Genomic DNA, 26,900 nt, shown 5'->3' on the forward strand with positions numbered 1-26,900 from the left:
TTGTATAGAGAATGGCTTGATCTTTTGCAAATGCTCAGGAAACCCCAAGACAACTGACTGCAAGTCCCCAATGCTGGAAGTCAGATTGAGAGTTTTGACTTGGCATAAACGTTGATTTAAGGGGGATACCGAGGTAGTGATCAGACCACTTTATGGTGTCAGCTGGGGAGCTGGGGGAATTCTGCTTAATATAGCCAGGATCAAACCAACCCAATTTTTCCCAACAGTTGAATTCTGCAAGCTAAACGCTGGTCTTGTAGTAGCAAGCAGGACTTGTCCCTTTAGCTAACCAGGGTCTGCCCTGGTTGCATTTGAATGGGAGCCTTGATGTATGAACATTGTAAGATATTCCCTTTACGGGATGGAGCCACTCTGGGAAGAGCATCTAGGTTCCAAGTTCCCTCCCTGGCAGTATCTCCGAGAGGGCCGAGAGAGACTCCTGCCTGCAACCTTGTAGAAGCTGCTGCCAGCCTGGGTAGACAATACTGAGCTATAGATCTATGGTCTGACTCAGTATACGGCAGCTTCCTATGTTCTTTATAATTCATTCTGCAACTGGCACACTATCCCCATAATGTATTTTTCTGCTGATCTTCGAGAGCGACAAGGAGAATCCCGTTCTCATTTACCGACATCTCACTCAGCTGCTCCTTTAGCTTCGGAGATGTACTAGAGTCGTTCAGAGGAACAGGATTCTATGGCTTATGCACTTTTAAGAGTTTCTCCAGAACCATGGAGGCTAGCAGCTTGCGAGAAAGGAAAGCCAAGATGCCCAGGAAATTGGATTCTGCTCCCAATAACATGTTCTGCGCTTCTGCAGAGCACACACAGCTCCAACTATGGCCGTTTTGGGGGGAAAGGTTGCCATGGAGGACAAGTCTATCAAGGCCTACTAGTCTGGTGGCTATAGGTACGATTCCTCCAAATACCAGTTGCAGGGGAGCAACAGCAGGAGGTGTGGGGGGATGCACATACTTCTTGCCTGTGGGCTTCTCAGAGGCATCTGGTGGGCCACTGTGTGAAACAGGATGCTGGACTCGATAGGTCTTGGGCCTGATCCAGCAGGGCTGTCCTTAAGTTCAGACCAGCCCGTGTTATCACGCCCTCCCATCACAGCGAGCGCCAAACAAGAAGTGAGACGGCGACCATAGTCTTAGAGAAACATTTATTGAGGGGTTGCAGGATTCGTGGGAAATATAAAGTCCCTTATAAAACACTCCACTTAGCAGCTTGCTCAGCAATCCCTTTACCACCGTGAGCCACAGTCCTAAGGACGATACTCTCCAACTGCAGTCCTAGTGCTATCCTTGCTCGTAAGAAGTTCTGATCGACACGTTTTATATAGGCTGGGAAGGGAATTCACAGCTACAGAAACGTTAAAAAGTGGGCCAGAGCTGGCAGTTACACAAATTCTTCGTGATGTTGAAACCAGTCCAGTGCCCCAATACTAACAGAAGCTCTTAAAGAGTAACTGCACCTGGATATACAACTAAATATTACAAAACCCAAAAGGGGGGAAAATATAGCAAGGGAAGCTCGGGGAATGTCCCAAATATACATACAAGTTAATACAGTAATTGCACAAAATGAAAAAAAGCAATGTTAGCTGTTTATGATCAACAAGGTTAAAAATGTACATGCTTCACACATGAAGTTTAAAGAAACCTCAAGTCTCAAAGGGCTTTTTTCCCTACCAGGGGGTGGTGAGCCGAACAGTTTCACACAGCTGCGCAAAAAAGGTGCAAACCAGAGGTTAATGTATTAGTTTCATGATTTCGTGAGGAGTTAGGCGGTGATCAGACTACGTTCCTATGCGAGGATTGGGTGTTAATTTCGGCTTTTTAAAGAAGAATCTGAAACAGAGGTTCAGGTGAGTATGTAGGTATCACTTTAAGATGTTTTTTCCTACTCAAAATTGGTTTCTGGAAAATTTAGCAGCACCAGGGGTCCAAAGGGAGAAAAAAAAAATGAATTTGGAGTTTGCTTTTTTCCTCTTAAATCTAAACTGACAAAAAAGCATAAGGCTTTTGATTATCACTGCACATTTTTTTAATTCTGAAGTTTAAGATGTAAAGCTTGGACTTCTTAATGAAGATGTGAGAGGGTCACTTTCCATCCAGTCCTTTTCATTGCTGACAGATCTTGGTTTCAACAACGAACAGGTTCTCAAAGTGCCGGATTGTGTGGCACTTTTCAGCCGAGCGTTTCTGGAGGCCTGGATGGAGAACAACGGATGAATTAACCAAGTACAACACAGCCCAGCCCAGAGCCCGTCCTCGGCTGCTGCTTCCCGGGAGGCTTGTTTAAGGCTACCACTTGCCACCAGCATGGGTCTCTGGTGCCGATTTAAAAGTACAATCCTAACTAGGGGTGTGCATGGAACCAGTTTGGCCGGTTCAGTTTGAATCCAAACAGGATTTGAACCGACCTGGCCCCGTGACCACCCGACTCAGCCCTGGTCCGGCGGTCCTCAAATTGGGCCGAACCAGTTCGGGGGAATATACTTATAAAGAGGAATCTGGTTTGGCCCATGATCGAACTGATGAACTCCCTTCAGTTTGAGGTGAAATGGTTCAGCACGAACTACTTGTGCACATCCCTAACCACGTAAACTTCACTGAGCAGTGGGACTTCCTCCAAACCTTCTCTCCAGGAATAGTAATCCTGTGAGGAGCTGCTAAGAATTGTGGAAAGAGTTCTCTAGTGCCTTCAGACTACAATTCCCAGGGTTTTTGGTGGATGCTTTCGGTCACCCCTAACGAAGCAAAGAGGCAAAGTGGCTCTATCTATCGTAAACTGCCCTGAGCCATTTTGGGAAGGGTGGTATATAAATCAAATAAATAAAAATAATATATTAGCAAGGGAAGAGCAACAGTCCTTATTCAATCCCAGCACAGCACCCTTCATATCTGTTGCTGGTCCTCACTATTTAAGACTGTGATCCATTTTGGGACAGGGAGCCATTTGATTTTTCTATGTAAACCACTTTTGTAAACAGACTGTTGAAAAGCAGTATATAGATCTTCACAGTAGTAAAGGGTCTAGAATTAAAATTGGGAATATTGGTATATTGCTTTCCAGCAAGAAGGTCAAAGCCGATTATTAAAAACATTATTCCCCGCTTTCCCCAAGAGTTCTCAAAGTAGTAGTGCCTCTTTTCTCAAGTTAGCAGGGGGACTTTGCTGGATCCGTTTATTTCTGTAGGGTAGTGTCACTGTTCCGATTCATTGGGACAAACTGAGTGCTTCCTACAAACAGAATTTGCAAAGATTTCTTAGCAAGTCCGTCTTTAGGACTTTAAATAGTTGTCACTCTAATGTCATTCTTTACCAAATTCTTCCTGCTATTCTCTTCCTGCTGCTTCCTTTTGGAGAAGCAGCCTCTTAACAGGCATGAAAGAGGAGCTAGGTAATCAGAAACACGACAGTGTTCAAGTCTGAAGGATGGCTAGCAGGAACACAAAAGCTTCCCTTTCCCGTTATGTCAACCAGAATGTAGAAGTCTGTTTATCTCCCCATTTTAACGTTTATCCTTCTTCTCGTCATAATCATCTCCAAAGTGGCTTCGACAGCGTTCTGCTGCCTACCCAAGATTTTATGCAAACTATTACGGTAACTTATTAACTGGCTCTCTTATTCAAGCCTCAACAGGGCCTCCCAAAATATTTTCAGTTTCGCAATTGAACAGGCAGGGCACACATTTCCTGAGAAACCAGACAAGAAAGCCGTCAGCAGCAGTAATAGTTGAACAGAAGAGACCAGAGGAAATGTAAGGTTCTGGACGTCCAGGTACCTGCAACCATGCTATGGCACAAGAAGCGTGCTTTTCAAGGAAGTGCAAGGTGGCAGAGGAAAAACCTGAATACTGACAGTTTCCACTCCAACAGCGAAAGCAACAAGGATTCCAGCAGTAAGGAAATGAAAACACAGCACTGGGTTGGTAAAACGAGCTTCAGTTGGCCAGCCTGGACATAAGTCCAGTAAGGAACTAAAAATACAGCATTGAGTTGCTAATACAGGCAAACCTCGGCATTCGTGGACCCGACACCCGCGGCTTCGTGTATCCGCAGTCAGGTAACTGGCACCTGACCCCTGCATACGTGATAAAAATTGGCACTCAGAGGGTTAAGATCTGCAAAGTCACAGGTCAGGGGTGGGCAGAAATGACCTCTGAGTTCATTTCTGCGTGCCATTTTGTGGCTCGTTTTGTTAAAAATTGTGAACCGCCCAGGGATTTTTTTTGTATGGGGCGGTATATAAATGTATTAAACAAACAGACAAAATTATTTTTTGGGGGGGGGGGAAGGGGGTTGGCACTTTCGGGGGGCACTGGACCAGCAGTCAGCAGTAGGGCATTTTATTTTGCCTGCCACCGTGCCCCATTTTGGAACCTAACCCCTGCAACACTATGGACCCAACAACCCAGTATTCAGATTCCGTATCTGGCAATGTCAGGGAATGGAACACCCGCAAATACTGAGGTTTCCCTGTACTAGCTTCAGCGGGCCAGCAGTGATCTCTCCGATTTTTTTCATCTGTGTGCGGAATTGAGTTTTGTTCTGGGCAGCAGGATCAAGACACTGTGAGCACACAGGCATTCAGAGTGCGACCTTCCCGATCAACCCGAGTGGGATCTAAACTTAACTGAGCGGACATCCAAAGAAGGCGTGAGCACATGTACATGCGCATGCCTTAGAGCCTGGACACACGACTGCCACAGAATCCGCATTCCCAGGGTGCATGGCCCGCCCTTTCAGGACTCCCCAAATCACCATCACGGGGAACTTTTCCCTCCTACTGCTGGCAAATGCCTTGCAGGTAGGAGACTCAACACAACACAGCAGATTGCTTCACATGACAGAGGCAGGTGACAAACCTCCCACTGAAGTGTCCTGCATTTCACTGGCAGAGCAATCCAAGCCGGGCTTCCCTTCAAAGTGCTGGCATGACAGACATGCCATCTATCGGGAGACGCAGCTCCCAACTGCTCCAGCACTTCTGTAGCCTGAATAACGATGTTTCTCTTCTGGAGCCAGAACAACTATGTAGGCTCCTCTGCTAACTGAGTAAAGAGGCACCTTTTTAAAAAAAAAGATAGTGATTCTCTTTATTGAGCAGGGGGAGAGCAACTGGCCGTATCCATCCCCAGCACAGCATCCTTCCAATGGCTGTTGCTGAGGTCTATCTTAGGTTTCCTTTTTAGACTGTGAGCCCTTTGGGGGCAGGGAGCAATTTTTATTTATTTATATGTAAACCGCTTTGGGAACTTTCGTTGAAAAGCGGTATATAAATATTTGTTGTGTTCGAAAGCCTGTTGAATTCTTGCTTTAGCTCTGTTTCCCCTTGCTTACTCTAGGTAGAAGCCAAGTTGACCCCCAAATCTGAAATACTCACCCATGATCTTATCTCTGCGCTGCAGTCTGAAGGTTTCCTTCCCTACGCAGAGCTGATAGATGAAGATGCCCAGATCAGAGACGTTCTCAATCTCCTCCGTCACCACCATTTCTTCACGAACAAGATAGGTTTGAGGCAAATAGGAGCCAGTCTGTGAAAGGAAATGCCACGTCACTCATGGAACATAAGAACAGCCCTGCTGGATCAGGCCCAAGGAGGCCAATCTAGTACAGTGTCACACAGTGGCCCACCAGATGCTGCTGGAAGCCTACAGACAGGAGTTGAGGGCATGGCCTCTCTCCTGCAGTTACTCCCCTGCAACTGGTACTCAGAGGCATCCTGCCTTTGAGGCTGGAGGTGGCCCACAGCCCTCCGACTAGTAGCCATTGACAGACCTCTCCTCCATGAAGTTATCCTTCCAAACCCATCCAGCTCATTGGCTGTCACATCTTGTAGCAGAGAATTCCACAAGTTGATTATGCGTTGTGTGAAAAAGTACTTGCGTTTGTTGTTCCTAAATTTCCTGGCAATCAATTTCATGGGATGACCCCTGGTTCTAGTGTTATGGGAGAGGGAGAAGAATTTCTCTCTCTATCCACTTTCTCCACACCATGCATGATTTTATAGACCTCTATCAGGTCTCCCCGCAGTCATCTTTTTTCTAAACTAAACAGCTCCAGGTGTTGTAGCCTTGCCTCCTAAGAAAGGTGCTCTAGGCCCCTGATCATCTTGGTTGTCCTCTTCTGCACCTTTTCCAGTTCTACAATGTCCTTTTTTAGATGTGGTGTCCAGAATTGTACGCAGTACTCCAGGTGTGGCCGCACCATAGTTTTGCATAAGGGCATTATAATATTAACCGTTTTATTTTCAATCCCCTTCCTAATGATCCCTAGGATGGAATTGGCCTTTTTCACAGGTGCCACACATTGAGTCGACACTTTCAATGAGCTGTCCACCATGACCCCAAGATCCCTCTCCTGGTCAGTCACCGAAAGCTCAGATCCCATCAGCATATACTTGAAGTTGGGGTTTTTCGTCTCAATGTGCATCACCTTACACTTTGCCAACACTGAACCGCATTTGCCACTTTGTTGCCCACTCACCCAGTTTGGAGAGATAGATTCATTCATTCATTCAACTATCAAAAATTGCTCAGGACGGTTTACACAGAGAAATAATAAATACATCCTTTTGGAGCTCCTCACAATCCGTTCTGTATTTCACTACCTGAAAGAGTTTGGTATCATCTGCATATCTGGCCACCTTGCTGCTTACTCCTGCTTCTAGATCATTTATGAATAAATTAAAAGGCACCGGTCCCAGTACAGATCCCTGGGGGACCCCACTTCTTACTTACTTCCATTGTGAAACTTCTCTAACTTTTTGGCCACAGTATTGGTCACAGAATCCATGTCCTCAAAGCCCCCTTCAAGAGTAAAAGTAGCTGGGGAAAAGGCCTGAGAGAAGAACAGCAGCTGTTAAGAAACTAGCAGCCGGCTTCCTCAGCCTGAACGCTGACCTTTCTTCCATTCAGATATGCACTGGCATACACGGAAACAACAACAAAACCTTACAGGTATGAAACTGTCCCAAGTCCTATTACAGAAGCAACAAGAAGAGCCAAGGAGGCAGCCATCTTCGTTAACATTGGGGCCTCCCAACCTGTGGCACTCCAGACGTCACCAGACTACAACCCCCATGACCCCTAGCCACAATATGTTGTAGCCCAATAAGCTGGGAGTTGTAGTTCAGCAACACCTGGAGTCTCACAGGCAGGGTACCCCAGGTTTACACTCGGCTGAAAGCCAATAGATCTGGTTACGGTTGCCGCCGGCTCATTTGGTGGCAACGCAGGACGGGGCCTTCTCTGTGGCTGCCCCAGGGCTTTGGGATATGCTCCCTGCTGGAATATGAGCATCTCCTTCGGGGCGGAGCCCCCATTGTGCAAATGGGTTCAGAGAACCCGAGCCACCACCCTTCAGGGGACGCACATCGCACCCCAGCTTCTGACATCAGACGCAGGGGCGTTATTTCGCTCGCAAATGGGGCCCCGCAGCCCCGGTTATGAGCAAAATCCAGCCAGTGCAGTGCCACGTTCGCAAAAAGACAGGGAGAGTTTCACCCGGCCACGCTGTGAATGCAGTACTGGCCGGATTTTGCTCATAAATGGGGCTGCACGGCTCCGTTTGTGAGCGAAACCAGCATCGCATTCACAGCGCGGCTCTCCCTGCCTTTCTGCAAGTGTGGCGCTGGCCTGATTTTGCTTGCAAATGGCTGTTTGCAAGCTATGCTACGCCCCCTGCACCTGACAGCAGAAACAGGGGCGTGGCTTATGCACCCTGCGTCTGGCATCAGACGCTGGGGGCAGGGCTAGGGCCGCGGCGGTGGGCTGAACCCGGGCTGCCACTGGTCTCCCTCTGCCAAATCCCCTTCTCTATTTATTTTCAGGAAAGTCCTCAAGACGTACCTGTTTTCTCAGGCGTTTAACTGATTGTAAACGTAATAGGTTTTTTGTTCTGTGGTCTTGTTTTACTAGATTGGCTGTGAATTTTAACTGTTTTATACCGCTTTAATATCTGTTGTGTTTTTAATTTGTACACCGCCTAGAGAGGTCTATATCAGGCGGTACAGAAGTATGATAAATAAAGATGCGATTTTCAAAAACGTTTTCGTTCACAGTTCAGAAACATGGCCAGCTGCTAAGCCCAGAGTAGGAGCAGTTTCTCCCCGCTTGTTAAGTTAGGCTGTTTGACACTGCAGGCCTCGAGATGCCATCGCCTTTCTTCCCGTTACAGGAACCCAACGCCTTTTCGGCCCAGTCACTGCACTGGTACGGATCAGAGCACTCACTGCAAACGACACGACAGAAGGCACCGTTGGAGCCTTCGGGGAAAGGTTCAGATAGTTCTGAGAAGTCAGCTGCTACTCAAGAGTCACAGCCCAAGAGCATCAGCAGCTTTCACTTTCAGATTGGAATTATAAAGCACGTTCCGTTAGGCAGAAGACAGATCTGGCCTCCTCCCCAGAGAACAGCAAGCAGTTGAGGGGGTTTCCTTCCAGGTTAGTTTTTAGGAAGTGGCCAGAATGCACATTCATATCCCCGAGGAGGGCGAACTAATCACGCCCCAATGGAAAAAAATTTGGAGCCTGCAAATTCTGATGTTTTTCGTTTCCTGCACACATCTTGTTAATTCCATCCACATTCCTCTTCACTCATGGTTTGATTCTTGGTACACTCGCACAACACTGCATATTCCTAGGTTATAAGCAGCAGTGCAAGCTTGCTGTGAAGTTTTCTAATGCCCTAAATCGACTGGGATACCATTTACAGCACGTTTGACTTGCATTTAGGCAGCAGCAAAAACTAAAACCAGCATGTTGATTTTACTTGCAGCATAAATCTGAATTTGTCACTCCCAATTTAAATTTGAAATATTTTCAACTGCAGAGGTTGCAATTCTGATTAGGGGGAAAATTACTTAACTGCATTACTATATTATTATATGTTACATAATAAATAATAGTGTTATATTATATTAGTTATATTTAACAAATGCAAGGCTTTAGACATTTTGGAAACATTTTAACATGATTTAGCTGCAAGCACTCCATGTGAAGTTTTAGGGGAAAGTATCTGAACACTAAAAATAAACGCCAAGTTAACACTAAAAATAAACGCACACGTTAATACTCTCTAGATATAACAACAACAAAGTTAACTGTATTTTAAAGTGCCCAGTTTGACTAGCATTGTGTCCGACATGTTTTAGAAATGGGATGTTTCCATTACAGAAAACTATTCACAGAGCTTTTCACTGCAGAATTCACTGGGCCATTCCTTTCTAGACGGCTTTGTCTTTTGCATTAAGATTAATTTCTCATTCGCACACTGCAGAAATTAGAACGCTCACTTGCAAGCAAGTCCTACTATTTTACTAAGACTTGCATCCACAGTATGCTTAGGATAGTAAACCTTGATCGCTGTAATAAAACCGTAGGGCAATTATGTTGCCAAGTTCTATTAGACTTCTCCAGCGGCATTCAACTAAGTTGCGGACCTTTTCTTACTGATGCCTGGCTGTCTTTTTCTCTCTCTGTCTGACGAGTTCTGTAACTTGAGGACATACTAGTCCGTCTAAGAGGTAGCACCATCTGTGTCACTCGGGAGAGACAACGTGTACTTTTGCTATCCAGAGTGCAGCCCTGATTGGCAAGATCTCAGCTGAACAACAAGCCGCCTCCTAAATAAAGAGAGCTGAGAAGCCATTCCCAGGCCGAGTCGAAGAAAGGTAGCATCTGTGCATGAGAACTGTGGCCAGAAGAAGTCCTTGTAAAAGGAAACCCTCTTTGCCCCATGCTAAGCCAAGAAAGCAATACACACCGCTAATTTTGCAAAGAGATCCAACAGATTCCGTGGTGGCATAACAATCGAGGTATTCAGAGGGATCACGTAGCAGTTACCCAACTGCAGGTCCAGGTAAGCAGTCAGCAGCTATTATTAGAAGGCAAAAAATAAAAAATAAAAAAAATCCTTCAGTAATTCAAGTTGCACCTTTGGATATGACTACTGTTTAAAGCAAACACCTTCAGAAGTATAGAAAGTACATTACATGAGCCAGAGTGGTGTAGTGATTGGACTGCTGTTGAGGATGAGGAAGGCCTGGGTTCAAACACCTTGAAGCTCACAAGTGACCTCGGGCCAAACACTACTTCCCAGCCTGCCTCGCAGGGCTGTTGTGAGGGAGGAAAGAGGGAGATTCTGGACTTATTTCATTTTATATCCTGCTCAGTTAGGTTTCGTGTCTTCCGGACAGATCTGGCAGGAAGCGATAAAAGTTCCGGACAGATCTGGCAGGAAGTGATAAAAGTTCAAGATCTATTTTGAAGTTTAGTTTCTTTTTTCTTGGGCGTGGGGGTGGGGGTGGTGTTTGCAAACAGATCGTATGACTCAGAATCTAGGTTAAAAGGCAGAGATAAGCCTCCCTACTGGAAATGGCTTCTTGCACGTCAACTTAAAATATGCTAGAAAGCGGAATGGTTCTCTGAAAACAAGTATGCAGTGTCTACTGGGGAGTGAAATATTACTGGCATCCACTATGGATAGGATTTATGAATAGCAGCCATGCACTGATGCTTCGAATATAGGAAACATTTGGGTTTCACATAGTCATCAAATGGCAGTTTATGTTATTCATGCTTACACTGAAGTCCCGATCCTCCGGCATGGAGGCCAGGGCAGTGGACCTGGTTTTTATCCTCCCGACACCCCTGTGAGGTAGGCTAGGCTGAGAGAGAAGTGACTGGCCTGGAGTCACCAGTGAGTTTCAAGGCTGCATGCGGATTTGAACCAGATCCCCATGGCTGAATGGCGATCTGGTCTCCCCAGCCCTCATCCAACACTCTAACCTTTAAATCCAATAGCAATTTTACTGTTAAGCTCATGGTGGCAGGACCATGACTTTTTTATTTATTGATTTATTATTTATTTATTCGATTTCTATACTGCCCTTCCAAAAATGGCTCAGGGTGGTTCTTAGGGTTGCTCAACGTTGGCCCTTCTGCAGATGTTGGCCTACATATCCCATAATCCTTGGCTATTGGCCCCTGTGGCTTGGGATTATGGGAGTTGTAGTCCAAAAACAGCTGGGGGTAGGGCTAAGTTGAGCAGGCCTGCCATAACTACTAACAGTTGTTGGAGCAGCCTCATTTTACCCCCATCCCATCTGCACAATGAGGCACGGGAAACCTGGGCTGGAGACCAGTGTGCTTCACAGCCTGCAACCTGTTAGAAGGACCTTAGGAATATACATAGGAACACAGGAAGCTGCCATATGCTGAGTCAGACCATTGGTCTATCTAGCTCAGCATTGTCTACACACACTGGCAGTGGCTTCTCCAAGGTTGCAGGCAGGAATCTCTCTCAGCCCTATCTTGGAGATTCCAGGGAAGGAACTTGGAATCCAGATGCTCTTCCCAGAGCGGCTCCATCCCCTAAGGGGAATATCTTACAGTGCTCACACTTCTAGTCTCCCTTTCATATGCAACCTGCTTAGCTAAGGGGACAAGTCATGCTTGCTACCACAAGACCAGCTCTCTTCCTTAAGCCCACAGATTTCCATGCAAATCTTAAACTGCTTCAAACATGGTTGTTCTCAAGAGACTCAATTCGGCTTCAAGATGAGAGCGTGCAAGGGGAACAATGAGTAGGAATTCGAGGAGGACCTACAGACGATATTTCTGCCTGGAACTGGATACAGATTGGCAAGCCAACTCACTAAGTGGATCCACACTGTGGGTCAATCTCCACCCACGAGGCTCCCCACCTCCAGCCGCTTCTTACCTTCTCCATCTCTCAGTGCAAATGACAGGCCCTCCTCTCCCCGCAGCCCTCTGCCTGAGTGCCAGAAAGAAACATTGGACCTACCGTGAAGGGTTCTTTCTCCTCCGAAGTAGGAGGTCACGGCTCACAAAGGGTTAACTTCCACTCCTTGCTCCCGATAGACAGGAAATCTCAGGTGTTTTTCAAGTAGCTGAAGTCCATCCCCCTTCTCCCAGCATGCTCAGGTGTGATTCCCCAGTTTCGACTGTCTCGTTTCATGATTTGGCTGCAGAACTCCACAGTGTTGTGGAACTAGAGGTTAGCATGCAAAGGGAGTAGGATAGAGGACGGAAACCCTGAGATATTAATCAAGGTAGAAACGGAGGTTGTTCCAAGACTAGCATCGGAACAATCAGTCCCGGAGGTTAGCGCAGAGAGGCATGGCCTGACACCACGCTAGTCCCTGATCCACGGGTGGGCCGCGTGACCTCCTACTTCAGAGGAGAAAGAACCCTTCACGGTAGGTCCAATGTTTCTTTCTCCCTCGAAGTAGGAGGTCACGGCTCACAAAGGGCCTAACCAGAGCAGTTATAAGTTACCATGGGGGGGAAGTGGATCAGTTCTGTACCACTTGCTGGAGCACCCGTCCCCCAATTTTGTAGTGCTTGAGAAAGGGAGAAATGGCAGGCCATGTGGATGCCTGGCATATTTCCCCTAGCAGCGCCTGTGCTGTGAAAGCTGCCAAGGTGGCTGCCCTGTGGTAGAGTTTGCTATGATGCCCCATGGAAGCTGGGTTGACGAGGCTTGGTAGGCTGTGGTGACGCATGCCCTCGGCCAACGAGCTAAGGTCACCTTAGGCGCCTTAGAGCCCTGTGAAGTCACGTGGAGGGGCACATGGAGGGCCTCGGACCGCCTTAGGTGCGTCAGGCCCTGTAACCCTCCAGGGAATGCCAACTGCGTACAAGGGAATGTATGGGCTTGGAAGACTGGTTTGTTAATATATTTAACTCTTTATTTTGACCAAGGTAGGGTCTCGCTTAGTCATAGAGGGACTAACCAGGAGGGCAGGCGTCTAGGAGATGGGAGGGGGGACCACCAAATAAATACAACGCTCTTCTCCGACAGAGGTTGCAGTGCGGGAACAGGCAGCTCAGCATTCGAGGGCTCCATTATGGGAGCTGAAATCACGATCATCTCCACTGTGTGGCTGGTGGAGGGCTCAGAGGCTGCTGGAGTAGATTGATCTCCGCACGCACCACTCACCTGTCGGGGATCCGGACTTACCGCCTCATGCTGTTGTCCCTGTCTGGTAGCCTCTGTGGCCCGTCTGGCACATGGGTCCACATTGTAGGCGCAGCCTGGTTGCCCGCTCATTGACCGCTGAGCACGGTAGCGCATCAAGATGCTCATTGAGCAGACGCCTCTGGTCCTCGCAGGATATGTTATGCGCCAGGTCACTTGTGGCGTGGGTGAGGGGCCAGAGGCTTCGCCCAAACGCCAGCTCCCCTTGTTTGGGGAGAGGGTCGCCAACCCCAGGTCGAGGCCATTCAGGTCCTCCCATGTTGGCGTCGTGCCCAAAGTCCACCCTGCTGGCAGAAATTCATGTCTGCATCACCCCAGCTGGGCAGCTCACCTGCGTTTCAGAGGCCAGGCCAACCAAGGTGGCCAGAATAGGAAGCAACCTTATACTGAGCCAAATAATTCTGCAGAATTTACTGGGGGATGCTGTCAGTGGCTGAGCCTGGGACCTTCTGCATGTTGCAGTCCTCCCAGTGGCAGTAATCTACCTCTCCTTTAGAGGAGGGAAGAGAGTTGGCTAAGGCAAACCAGGGCAAACTCTGCTAGGCAAAGGGGAGATTCGCCTTTGCTATCAAGAGACAGCCTCCTCTCCCCAGCTATTTAGCTGAGGGTACATCCTCCTCATTAAAGTGCGAGCCATGCTTAGAATTCATCTGGTAAATCCTATTGGTTGCCTCCTGAGAATTAGCATAGTAAGCTAAGCAACCAAGATAATTGCAGTACTTCCTCCTCTGTAATGGGGGTGGTGGTGGTTGCTAGATGCTTAGCACTGAGTCATGGTCAAGGGTTAACCTGAGACCTAGAGGATTAGCATAGCCACAGGGGTTGAGGCAGGGATCAAGATAAGAGGCCCCGCCAGGTGCCTGTTGGAAAGGACAGGGAGAAAACCAGCCCTCTTTCCCCGAGTGTAAACTGGGGAGGTAGGGGGAAAACCCCTTCATAAGTGTCTGCTGCAGTGGAATAGCAGCGAGGACGATTTTAGGCTTGAGCCATTTAGACTTGAGCCAATTAGTCCTGTGCAGGAGGAAGGTGAGGCTGTAGCTGCAGTAGCAGGCAGGAGGAGACCTCACTTCACACTGACGCTCAGAGGAGTTCTGAGGAGCAATCGGGACTCTGAGTTTGAGGACTGAAAAAAGCAGTTAGGGTCCCTTGTCCCACCCCCCCTTTCTTGGGAGGGGTCTTTTCTTTGGGGGGCAGGGGAATTGCAGTGGCACTGTTTAAGGGCCTTCTTCTGACCGCCCCCGCCCCCATGCTTCCTGTGGGAACCTGCTAAGATGTCCCCAGGTTGCTAGCTGCCCATGCCCAGTTGCAGAAAGGGGAAAGGCTCACGTAGAAGGATGAATGCAGATTAGAATTTGGGCAGGAGCCCAGGTGCATGTCTGATCAGGAGCGAAGACAGGAAGGAACTGGGGAATCACACCCGAGCATGCTGGGAGAAAGGGGACGGACTTCAGCTACTTGAAAGACACCTGAGATTTCCTGTCTATCGGGAGCAAGGAGTGGAAGTTAACCCTTTGTGAGCCGCAACCTCCTACTTCGAGGGAGAAAAGGATCCGGAGGAGAAGAGGGGCTCAGTGGCGGCCACAGAGAACGGCTAGCTGGCGAGCCAAGCCCAGCTTTCTGGCTCCCCGCAACTCACCCTGTCAAAATCATGGACAATGGCCGCAGGATCGCTGTCGGAGAATTTGGGAACGGGGACGTCAATGATGGCGATGTTGTCATCCTCCCGGATGTCGGCTTCTTCAGCGATGGGCAGGAAGTATGGCTCTGAGGCTTGGTCCCGATTGCCCTCTCCCACGTAGCACATCTGCCCACGGAACACTTTGTGCTAAAAACAACAACGGAGTCAGTCAGCAGAGACTTCTCCTCAGTTTCTGAGGTGTGAATTCTCATTCTATCATAGCAAATGAGATTTTTTTCAATTAAACAACTCTCATGACCCCACTTTCACTTTTTCACACTCTCTATTACTATGAATATGAGGAAATAATCAATTTAGCACACTTCACCTTATGAAGACAAACCTCAGAAATTCACCAAAATTCACCCCTCTGCCCAATCACTCTCAAATTGGGGACGGGTGGTAGCCTCCACCCATTAGGCACTATCTACCAGCCCATCCCACTCCTTTGGGGCAGATCCACTTTCTGCCCCCAATCTGCCCCAAAGTCACCAAAACTTCAAATATTCCCCAAAAATCAGCCCTCTGCCCAATCCCCCTGAAATTGTGGTGGTAGCCTCCACCCATTAGGCACTACCACCCCACCCCATCCTTTTGGGGCAGATCCACTTTCTGCCCCCAAACTGCCCCAAAGTCACTAAAACTTCAAAAAATCTCAAAAAATCAGCCCTTTGTCCAATCCCCCTGATATTGGGGTGGTAGCCTCCACCCATTAGGCACTACCACCCTACCCCACTATTCTGCCCCAGGCCCCACTTTCTGCCCCAAAGACATGAAAACTTCAGAAATTCCCCCAAAATCACCCCTTTGCCCAATCCCCCTGAAATTGGGGTGGTAGCCTGCACCCATTAGGCACTACCACCCCACCCCACTCCTTTTGCCCAGATCCCATGCTATGCCCCCGAACTGCCCCAAAGTCACTAAAACTTCAAAAAATCCCCCCAAATCGGCCATGAGCCGAATCACCCGAATTTTTCGGCCCCGAAATTCGGGTGATTTGGCTCGGCCCCGAAAAATATCGGGGGACATTGGGGGTGATTCGGTTCGGCCCCGAATCACCCGAAATTGCTCATTTCGGGCACAGATCGTTCTGTGCCCGAAATTTTTTGCACATCCCTACAGGGCACGCGATTAGACAGGCCATGGGCCTCTTAAGAGTGTCACCTGAATCAAATCACTATGGCATATCAAGGCCATATTTTTAATCTAGACAGGAGTGCTTCTGAAGATCTGCTCTGTTACTTGTGGTTAGGCTTCATGTCTCCTCACTACCATGGGATGCAGCTCAATGTTCATGCCCTCCTTCCAACTCAACTTTGAACAGCCCTGCGCTTATTCTGCCAAGTTTAATCCAACAGGGGGGGGGCAGGGGGAGAGGGAGAGGGAGAGAGAGGAGTCTTTCCATTACCCTTGGCATGAAGTACTTGTAGATGCAGGCTCCACCAACCACCACCCCTGCCAAGATGAAGGCAAGGCCCAGAAGGGTCAGCAGACATCTTCCAGACGAACTCTCGCGGCTTTGGGTTGCAACTTCCGGATCCTTCAGTGGAGAGAGGAAAGCTTAAGTTCTTTATTGGAAACGTTGGAAAAAGGCTTTGTTACAAGATGTCCTTGTTTGCATTCCAAGCGGCCAATTCACTATATAAGCGTCTTGGCTACAAACTGACAAACTTCTACTACGGATATTTATATGCTACTTTTCAACAAAGGTTCCCAAAGCGGTTCACACAGAGAAATGAGAAGAAATAAAGACGTCTTCCCGTCCCCAATGGGCTCACAATCCAAAAAAGAAACCCAAGATGGACACGAGCAACAGCCACTGGAGGGATGCTGTGCTGGGGATGGATAGGGCCAGTGGCTCTCCCCCTGCTAAATAAAGAGACTCACCACTTTGAAAAGGTGCCTCTTTGCTCTTTTAGCAGGGTTAACTGAGCAAAGTTCAAACATCGTATTTGAACTGCACGAAAACAGACTGTTTTCCTTCCTAGGACTGCCAAATTTAGGTGGAACATTTGTTTAGCTATTTAAAAGAATTAAGCATATGACTCTATATGCTGGTCTTATAGTAAGGTAAAGGTCAAGTGTGCCGTCAAGTCGATTTTGACTCCTGGTGCCCACAAAGCCCTGTGGTTTTCTTTGCTAGTATACAGGAGGGGTTGACCATTGCCTCCTCCTGTGTAGTATGAGAGGATGCCTTTCAGCATCTTCCTATATTGCTGCTGCCTGATATAGGAGTTTCCCATAGTCTGGGAAACAGACCAGCAGGGATTTGAACCAGCAACCTTCTGCTTGTTAGTCAAGCATTTTCCCTTATGGTAGCAAGCATTAAATGTCCCCAAGCAGGGCCCACCGTGGTTTGCATTTGAATGGGAGACTAGAAGTGTGAGCACTGTAAGATATTCCCCTCAGGGGATGGGGTCGCTCTGGGAAGAGCATCTAGGTACCAAGTTCCCTCCCTGGCAGCATCTCCAAGATAGGGCTGAGAGAGATTCCTGCCTGCAAATTTGGAGAAGCCGCTGCCAGTCTGTGAAGACAACACTGGGTAGACCAAGGGTCTGACTCAGTATATGGCCGCTTCCTATGTTCCTATGTACCGACATAACAGTTCATGGCTTTTATTTTGCAGAGCGAATCTTTTAGACCAGGGTTTCTTAACCTTGGCCCCCCAGATGTTGTTGGACTACAACTCCCATCATCCCCAGCCATGGCCTTTGTGGCTGAGGATGATGGGAGTTGTAGTCCAACAACACCTGGGGGCCCAAGGTTAAGAAACCCTGTTTTAGGCAGTCAAAATTGAAATATATCCTCATTACCACCACAGAAGAAGACAGTGAAGTTACTGTTAGGACTCGGGTGCTGCACAACCTCAGCCCTGCAACTCCGCTAACCCCCAGCCGCCAAGGCCATCAGTCAGGATGGAATGCTGGGAGTTGGAGTCCAAAGTTGGGAAGAGGGCCGAAGTGGAGCAGCCCCGAGGTGCCGCACAGAATGTAGGTGTCGCTGTACTCTGCTGGGGGAATTTGCAACATACTGCCCGAGGGAGGTTTACGACCACAGTCACTTGGGGCAATTCCCAGATGTCATTGACTACAACTCCCATAATCCCCAAGCACAAGCCACTGCAGCAGGGGGTTCTGGGAGTTGTAGTCAACAACATCGGGGAATCCTTGTTAGCGGGAACACTACTGCCCCCACCACCCCTGAGGTTCGGCAAAAGCATCCCTTTCCTCCCAAGTTCCCCACGCATCTCAGTTCTCAGAAGAGCGGTCTTTCACAACACCTGGCCCAAGGGCCTAGCTATGACTGGAGATGGCCAGTTGTGGCTAGTCACTGAGCCACCCCAGAAGACGGGTGCTGCCATACCCCCAAGTTTTTAAAGTCTGTTGTCCTGGAGCTTCTCCACCCACCCGCAGTATTCCACCCAACAGATTCCACCCATTACCAATGGGCACAAACTCTGGTTTCATTTTACACTTGGCTATTAAAATGGTCACAGATTCCAATTATAATCATCTTTTTTTTTTAAAAAGGGCATCCCCCCAACTTCAGGGTGCTATGAAGTCATCCCAAGCAGTAGTAGATCCTATGTTCCTATGAAAAAGTGAGCCGATTATACTGGTGGCTATAGGCAAACTCCAGCCTCAGAGGCAAGATGCCTCTAAATTTATTTAAATTTATGTATTTAACATTTTTATATCCCGCCACTCCTCCAAGCACATGCTTATTTTTATCCTCACAACAACCCTGTGAGGTAGGTTAGGCTGAGAGATACATGACTGGCCCAGAGTCAGCCAGGGAATTTTGTGGCGGAATGGGGATTCGAACTTGGGTCTTCCAGGTCCTAGTCCAACACTCTAACCACTATGCCATGCTGGCTACCAGTTGCAGGGGAGGAGCAGCAGCAGGAGAAAGGGCCTGCGGGCTTCCCAGAGGCATCTGGTGGTCCACTGTGTGAAACAGGATGCTGGACTGGATGGGCCTGGGGCCTGATCCAGCAGCGCTGTTCTTATGAGTCAGACCATTGGTCCCATCTAGCACAGACTGGCAGCAGCTTCTCCAAGGTTACAGTCTCTCTCAGCCCTACCTGAAGATGCCAGCTGAGGACCTTCTGAATGCAAGCATTTTGATGTTCTTTCACAGAGCTACAGATCCATCCTCGAAGGAGAATGCCTTTCAGGGCTTACATGTAGTCTCCCATTCAAATGCAAACCAGGGTGGGCCCTGCTTAGCACAGGGGACAATTCATGCTTGCTACCAGAAGACCTGCTCTCCTACCTTCCCACCCTCAAAAGGGGGACACAAACGAACCACCAAAGTGTGTGTGTGTGCACCTTTAGTAAACTGGCAGTCTGAATTCAAGGATTTCAGATTTGGGTTTTTACTTAATACAACTTTGTGTAGGCTCCGGAAGGTAAGAGGCTGGTGTTTCAAGCACCCAGATAAGAATGTACGGTTCAAGAAGATTCTCTTCGCTAGCTTGCCCCAGTGCCCTGAAACCTGATGCTAGCAGGCAGGAATCTGAAAAGCTTTTCTAGCTGGAAATGGGTCATTTAGCTGAATGCAATCATCTTAGAAAATTGAAATGCACAAAGCCAAGGCGTCAGGTTGCAGCCTGCTTGCCTCCTTTGAACCAAGGCAGCAGGAGAGGAGAGAACGCCAAAAAGCTAGCTGTGCAAGCAAGCTCAATGCAGATTTGTTGCATGGTTTAGAAGGAAATCCTGGCAACCCCAGCAGTTTCCACATCAACACTTCAGACATGCTGGGGCACCGAGGAGAACATTCAAAGCCAAGTATGCATCATGCTTTCAGAAGAGTTTCGTCTATCTGGTTCATGAAACTGAAGTCTGCTTTATGTACACATTTTGCGGGCTTCTGATTCCAGCGCTAGTCCAGAGAGCCTTCAAGCTCTATTGCAGGCCTGCTCAACTTTGGCCCTCCTGCAGATGCTGGCCTACAACTCCCATAATCCTTGGTTAATGGCGACTTTGGCCAGGGATTATGGGAGTTGCAGTTCAAAAACAGCCCGGGGGGGGGGGGGCTAAGAAGCAGGCCTGCTCTTTTGCAAATGGAATGCCTTAGACCAGGCATCCCCAAACTGCGGCCCTCCAGATGTTGCTGAACTACAACTCCCAGAATCCCTAGACACAATTTTTTTGTGGCTGGGTATGCTGGAAGTTGTAGTTCAGCAACATCTAGAGGGCCGCAGTTTGGGGATGCCTACCTTAGACCTACACCAGTGGTTCCTAATCTGGGGTCCTCCAGATGTTGCTGAACCCCAACTCCCAGCATTCCCAGACACAATAAATTGTAGCTGGTTGTGGGTTCAGCAACATTTGGAGGGCCCCAGGTTGGGAACCACTGGTGTAGGTCTAAGGCAGGCCTGCTCAATTTAGGCCCCCTCCAGCTGCTTTTGTACTACAACTCCCATAATCCCTATCCACAATGGCCCATAGCGAGGGATTATGGGAATTGTAGGCCAACATCTGCAGGAGGGCCAAAGTTGAGCAGCCCTGGTCTAAGGCCACGGCTTCCTATTTCAATTTCACGTCTTTCAACATTCCAGAGAGAAGGCCGACGACTTGTTTCAGCCGATGCTTTCTGCCACAAACTCAGGAGCTATGTTTTGAAAAACTTGCATTGGGAGGGGGGGGAATCAAATGCGACAAGACATTCATCTCAAGATGCCTGGGACAAGATTAAAAACTGTGATAGACAGACAGCCAAAAACAGATCTTGCTAATCTTGCTTTCAGCTGTCTTCTCCCACACCCGCACTTCAAAAACCCAGTAAAATCATCTCTGAAGTGGTTAAATTGGGTAGTCAAATATTAGTTTTGCAAGTCTATACGCTGCATAGCCAGCCTAAAGGTTTAGGGGGTGCACAAAAAAGCAGGGGAGCTTGCTTATCTGGCTCCCACAGTCCCAGATGCATGCAACATGCAGTTGCTTAAACACTATTTGTAAAAAAAGAGAGAGGGGGGGGGGACAGATCCACCCTAGCCCCAATCCCACCCACCCTGCAATAGGCCTACAGCCACTGATTAGTATAAGCTTTCTTGTTCTGTAGTACAGTTCAATATTTTACAATACGACGAATATTTATATACAATACGACGAATATTTATATACTGCTCTTCAACCAAAGTTTCCAAAGCGGTTTGCACAGATATAAACAAATAAAAGGGCTCCCTGTCCTCAAAGAGCTCACAATCTTAAAAGAAAAGGGGGGGAGAGAGAGATAGACACCAGCAACAGCCACTGGAGGGATGCTGTGCTGGGGATGGATAGGGCCAGTTGCTCTCCCCCTGCTCTATAAAGAGCACCGCCACTTTGAAAAGAAGCCTCTTTGCTCAGTTAGCAGGGGATGAAATTTGCTTTTTCTGCAGCGTCTTCATCAACATTAGCATAACCTAACCAGGAAATACTTTGTTTTCCAACTTAGAAGCCCAGCCCTATGAATATGTCATGCATAGCCATTTTGGTTGGGGTATGGAGCAAACCTTGCAAATTAACATCGGCAACCACCACCACACAAGGGAACAGTTCCGCTTTTCAAGGCGCTGCCCGCAGAATTTCCTAACCCAACAGCTGCAAGCTTGAACAGACCCTTCATCTCCATGAGCCCAGTACAGCCTATTCTGAGGACCGAACTACATGTGACGGCAGATCCTTCAAGGGTGTGCTCCAACCACATCTCCAGCCGGTGTGCGATGCAAAGCAGAGGAACGCAGCAGGGATGGCAGATACTAAATTTACTTGGTGTCTTTGGGCAAGCATCAATCCCGACTCTCTCTTAGCCAGGCTACAATCCTAGAAAAAGGAGTCAGACAGCTCATCCCTCTGACACTTAAATTGCAGCCCTGCCTGGGAGAAGCTGTTGCCAGTCTGTGCAGACAATGCAGAGCTCGATGGACCAATAGTCTGACTCAGCAAAAGGCAGCATCCTGTGTTGATCCTATGAGGTGCCTGGGCAGGGCTGTGTTTGAATCACCTGATTAGCAAGCCAGAGGTGGCCGGTTTGAATCCCTGCCGGTGTGTTCCCCAGACTATGGGAAACACCTATATAGGGCAGCAGCGATGTCAGAAGATGCTGAAAGGCATCATCTCACACTGTGCGGGAGGAGGCAATGGTCAACCTCTCCTGTATTCTACCAAAGACAACCACAGGGCTCTGTGGGCGCCAGGACACCGACTCAACGGCACAGGCAGAGAGCCTTTCCAGAACTCTCAGCAGAAATCCTTTTACTGGAAATGCTAGGGATCAAACCTGACAGTGAAAGCATGCAAAACACATCCACCCACTCTCTGAATAGCTGAAGATTCACAACTGCTCAACTGCAAGAAGCCAATCCCTAGCAAAGCTGCCTCTAGCAGAATCTCAGAAAGAACCCCGGGATTGCTCAACCCTGGAGAAAGGCAGGCCTCCTTTGCAGAAAGTGGTTTTTAAAGAGGCAAAGGAGAGTTTGGGCACATTTCAGCCCAAACTGAAATGGTTCAGCAGCTCGGTTTCAAACAAAAGTGGATTAAAGACGGGAGAAACGATTCTGTAGCAACTTTCAGACTGGCTGCTGGAAACGACTCCTTCACTAGATCCAAAACAGGAGCTGCCAGTCAAGGTGGCACCTGATCTTTATCTTTGCGTTGGGCAAACCCGGGGTGTGTGATTACGCCATGCTTGCCTTTAAGGGTGAGCTTATTAACAGGGCTGCTCAACTTCGGCCCTCCTGCAGATGTTGGCCTACAACTCCCATAAGCCCTGGCTATTGGTCACTGTGGCTGGGGACTGTGGGAGTTGTAGTCCAAAAACAGCTGGGGAAGGGGGCAAAGTTGAGCAGGCCTGGTCTACACCCATAGAAATGGGGAAGAGGTGATCGCATTGCAATCCTTGCAGCCTTCAGTGAGCTCTTATAGCACTCATTGCCCTGAGCATCAGGCCTGCAGTGGCCAAATTGGCAAAGCTGATTTAAAACACAAACGCCTCTATAGAATTTTATCAATGTCGCCAGAGAAATGTAAGTGGAAATGGGCAGGAATCAAGTGTTCCCTCGAAGAGGGATTCCCAGATGATGTTGACCTCAACTCCGAGGATCCTCAAGCAAAGGCTATTGCAACTGGGGGTGCTGGGAGTTGTAGTCAACAACATCTGGGAATCCCTCTTAGAAGGAACACTGGCAGGAACATCCCCCAAAGATTACTCCACACACAGACTGTACAACAGTGTCTTCATTGTTACCCAAACCTACTTTAACCCTTTTCGCTGTGCAAAAATGATTGCAATTTTACCCTAATTATTTGCGGGTAGAGATAAAGAGGGGCTCCGATCATGCAGAGAAAGCTGCAAAGTGCAACAATGCTATCACCTCTTTTCCATCTTTAGCGGGGTAGACATTATATTATATTATTATTATTTTTACATTTTATATTCCGCTCTTCCTCCAATGAGCCCAGAGCAGTGTACTACATACTTCTCTCACAACAACCCTGTGAAGTAGGTTAGGCTGAGAGAGAAGTGACTGGCCCAGAGTCACCCAGCAAGTCTCATGGCTGAATGGGGATTTGAACTCGGGCCTCCCCGGTCCTAGTCCAGCACTCTAACGAGCATTCGTCTCCTGAGGCAGTACTGATGGCCAACATTTGTGGGCCTGGCTCACAGACGTTTTGGAACTCGATCCCCAAGCACTGTTCCCTTTAACAGGGATTCTCAGATGCTGTGGACTACAACTCCCAGCATCCCCAACTGCAATGGCCTTTGGCAGGGGATTATGGGAGTTGAAGTCCACAGCATCTGGGAATCTCTGTTAGAGGGAACACTGATCCCCAGAAGCCTGAAAGCCAACCACGACTGTTTTACACAAGGGCAAACCATAACATCTCAAGTGGCTTCAAGCCTCACAGGGCAGGAAATGTGTGTACGTGTTTCAGGGGCGTGTGCAGCCGACAGACAGTCTCTTTAAATGGCAACCATACACAAAAGTGTATACACATGTACACTGTCAATTAAGCAGCTTTTGCAAGGTGCAGGATTCCCATCCAGGCTGTCACATACACACAGGAAAAGACACTGCCCCTCAAAAGGGTTCCCTTTCATGGCACAGTCAGTTTTGCAGGGATTCTCAACACTGGGGCTCCAGATGTTAGTGGACTGCAACTCCCATAATCCTCAACCAGAGGCCACTGGGGCTGGGGATTATGGGAGTTGATGTCCAATAACATCTGGGGACCCAACGCTGAGAATCTCTGAGTTACAGAACAGAAATAACCAGAAGCAAAGGGGGAAAGGCCTCTTTTACTATAAATCTATCGCTCCCCGCCACACAAAAAACCCCTCTCAAGCTAATGTTCCTGAGTCTATAGCAGGATATAAGCCAAATAAATGCATACAACAGAGTGCAGTTCAGACTAGCTTTAGATAACCACATGGCTCTTCAGCCTAACAGCCAAGCAGAAAAGGGAATTTCAGCAGACGCAGCTTCTCTCTTCCTGCTAACTTGGCAGAGAGGCACCTTTAACATGGTGATTCTCTTTATTTTGCAGGGGGAGAGCAACTGGCCCTATCCACCCCCAGCACAGGACCTCCAGTGATTGTTGTTGGTGTCTATCTTATGTTTCTTTTTAGACTGTGAGCCCTTTGGGGACAGGGAGCCTTCTTATTTATTTATTTACTTACTTATTATTTCTCTATGTAAACCGCTTTGGAAATTTTTATTGAAAAGCAGCATATAAAATGTTGTTGTATGCAACACTACCTCTTCTACCCCGTGATTTGAGTTACAACCTTACATAATCCTGCCCTCAAGAGAAAAGCAGGAAGTCAAAATATGGATGTTTTGCAACCAGCTGTAACAAAGAGAAGGGAAGTTCCCAAGGCCCCCAGCTGCTATTAGACTGCATCGTCCCCCAGCCGCCGCAGAACTACGCCACCCATAATCCCCAGTCACAATCCTGGGTCCCCAACTCCTGCCACTACAACCTCCATAATCCCCAGCTACAATGGCCTTTGGCTGGGGGTGACAGGAGTTGGAGTCTAACCACGGTGATGGAGGCAAGCTTGGGAACCTCTGCACTGGAAGAAAGGGGTCCGCTATTGTAGGAAGCAATATAAAGAAGCTTTCTTGAATGGGGCAACACCACACGAAGCCGCCTCCTATGGAGTCAGGTTACTGGCCCACTTAACTCAGAACTATCAACACTGACTGGTAGCAGCTCTCCAACGTTTCAGGCAGGGGTCTCTCCCAGCCCTACCTGGAGATGCTGCCAGGGGTTGAACCTGGGACCTTCTGCATGCAAAGCAGATGTTCTACCCCTGAGTTACAGCCCCATGCCCCACAGCCAGTAGGCTGCCTTCCGAGCGAGCCAGACCCTGGATCCCTCTAACTCAGTATTGTGGACACTGACTGGCAGCAACTCTCCAAGCTCCCAGGCAAGAGGCTCCCTCAGCCCTGCCGGGAGATGCTGGACCAGGGATCATCAGCATGCAAAGAGATGCTCTACCTCTCAGCCGGGGCCCCATCCCCCAAAAGGGTTTGCAGAACAAAGGAAGCCGCCTCAGACCCAGTCAGACCATTCGGCCAGCCAGCTCAGGGTCGTCCACCCCAGGGGCCTGCTAACTCCCGCCCGCAGATGTTGCTGGGCTGCAATGGCCAAGGGGATGCTGGGAGCTGGAGTCCGGCAACATCCGGGGACCCCAGCTGCAGAACCCTCCTCTACGCCGGCCACCAGCAGCTCTCCAAGGCTTCAGGCAGGATGCTTCCTCAGCCCTACCTGGAGGGCCCTCCTGCCTGCAAGGCCGATGCTCTTGCACTGAGCTATGGCCCCTTTCCCCTAAACAGCTGCTGCCTACTGAGTCCAGGCCACTGCTCCACCGGGGCAAGTACTGCCAGCACAGGCCGGCGGCAGCCCTCCGACACTCCAATCTCCCCCAGCCCTCCCAGGAGACACCAAACCAGCCCCCGCCCCTGCAGTGTTCCCTCTATCAGGAATCCCCAGGTGTTGCTGACTACAACTCCCAGCATCCCCAGCTGCAGTGGCTTTTGGCTGGAGAAGATGGGAGTTGTAATCCACATCACCTGGGGGTCCCTGCTAGAGGGACCCCTGCCCTCCTGGTCCTCCACCCAGCCCGGGGCTTCCCCCGCTGGGAGGCTGCGCTTCCCAACCAGGGCTGCAGCCCGCACCAGGGAGAGAGATAAGGGTGGGGAGAGGCTGTGGCAAACAGAGGAACTCCCTGCTGCTGGGGAAAGAGACTCCCCCTTCCAGCTGCAGGGCTCCCCCCCCAGCCCGCAGTGTTCCCTCTAACAGGGATCCCCGGATGTCGTGGACTACAACTCCCATCATCCCCTGCCAAAGGCCGCTGCAGCTAGGGATGCTGGGAGTTGTAGTCAACAACAGCTGGGGATCCCTCTTAGAGGGAACAGTACTCTCCCCTACAGCCAGCCAGCCCGCCCGCCCTCCAGGGCTCTGCCCACCCAGGCAGGTGCATGGGGGTGGCTGGGGGGCGCAGGATCGGGCCCCGCCGCCATTTTGTCCCGTCTCCCTCCCCCCTCCCTGGGGGGGCTCTTCTCCTCCCGCTGCTGCTGCTTCTTCTCCTCCTCCGGGGCCACAAAATGGCGGCCGATGGCGCACCAGGCTCACCCTGTCGGCCACCAGGGCCTCGGCGGCCTCCTTCTTGGGCTCTTCCTTGTGCGCGAAGGGCGACTGGAAGGCGATCTTCACCATGGCGGCGGCGGCTCCTCCGCGGTCTCCTTCGGCTGCCGGTCCTTCGTCTGCTCCGGGGGCTGCGCAGCGGCCTCTGGCTCGGTCGCTTCGCGGAGGGGGCGGGGCCTGGAACGTCACAGCGGCAGGGGGCGGGGTCCGGATCAGCGGTCCTCTTCTTTCCCCCCCGCCGCCGCCGCTGAGTGCGCGTGCGCAGAGTCCGCTCGGCCGCTCTCGGCTGCTTCCGGCCGAGGTTCGAGCGAAGGTGAGCTCCATACGCATGCGCCACACAACCCGATGCTCTCCCCCACCACCACCACCCCCGCCCCGCTGGGGGGTCGACTGAGAGCCCGTCGAAGGCGCAGAGTGGCCAATCGATGGGAGGGGCTGGTGAGGAGGAAAAACGCCGGAGCGCCCCCTGTAGGCTGAAGGCGTCAGTCACACAGGCGTGACGCTGCGTTGGGCTGCGGGCAGCTTCTGCCCCGTTTCATGCAGCCGTCCAACCCCTTGGGGGCCGGTGG

General features: G+C 49.5%; 1 protein-coding gene across 1 annotated transcript; it reads right to left on the reverse strand.

Moving 5' to 3' along the window:
• Positions 1 to 1,150: 1,150 nt before the first annotated feature.
• Positions 1,151 to 26,670, reverse strand: ITM2A (integral membrane protein 2A). The gene is made up of 6 exons (XM_053273946.1): positions 26,320 to 26,670; positions 16,101 to 16,232; positions 14,651 to 14,839; positions 9,775 to 9,885; positions 5,394 to 5,544; positions 1,151 to 2,215 (listed from the first exon to the last, which is right to left on the reverse strand). The coding sequence occupies exons 1-6, from the start codon at positions 26,659 to 26,661 to the stop codon at positions 2,127 to 2,129; spliced, it is 1,014 nt and encodes a 337-aa protein (XP_053129921.1). The 5' UTR covers positions 26,662 to 26,670; the 3' UTR covers positions 1,151 to 2,126.
• Between the last annotated feature and the right edge of the window lie 230 nt (positions 26,671 to 26,900).

This window comes from Hemicordylus capensis, chromosome 11 (genome assembly GCF_027244095.1).
Source record: "Hemicordylus capensis ecotype Gifberg chromosome 11, rHemCap1.1.pri, whole genome shotgun sequence".
Classification (NCBI taxonomy): Eukaryota; Metazoa; Chordata; class Lepidosauria; order Squamata; family Cordylidae; genus Hemicordylus; species Hemicordylus capensis.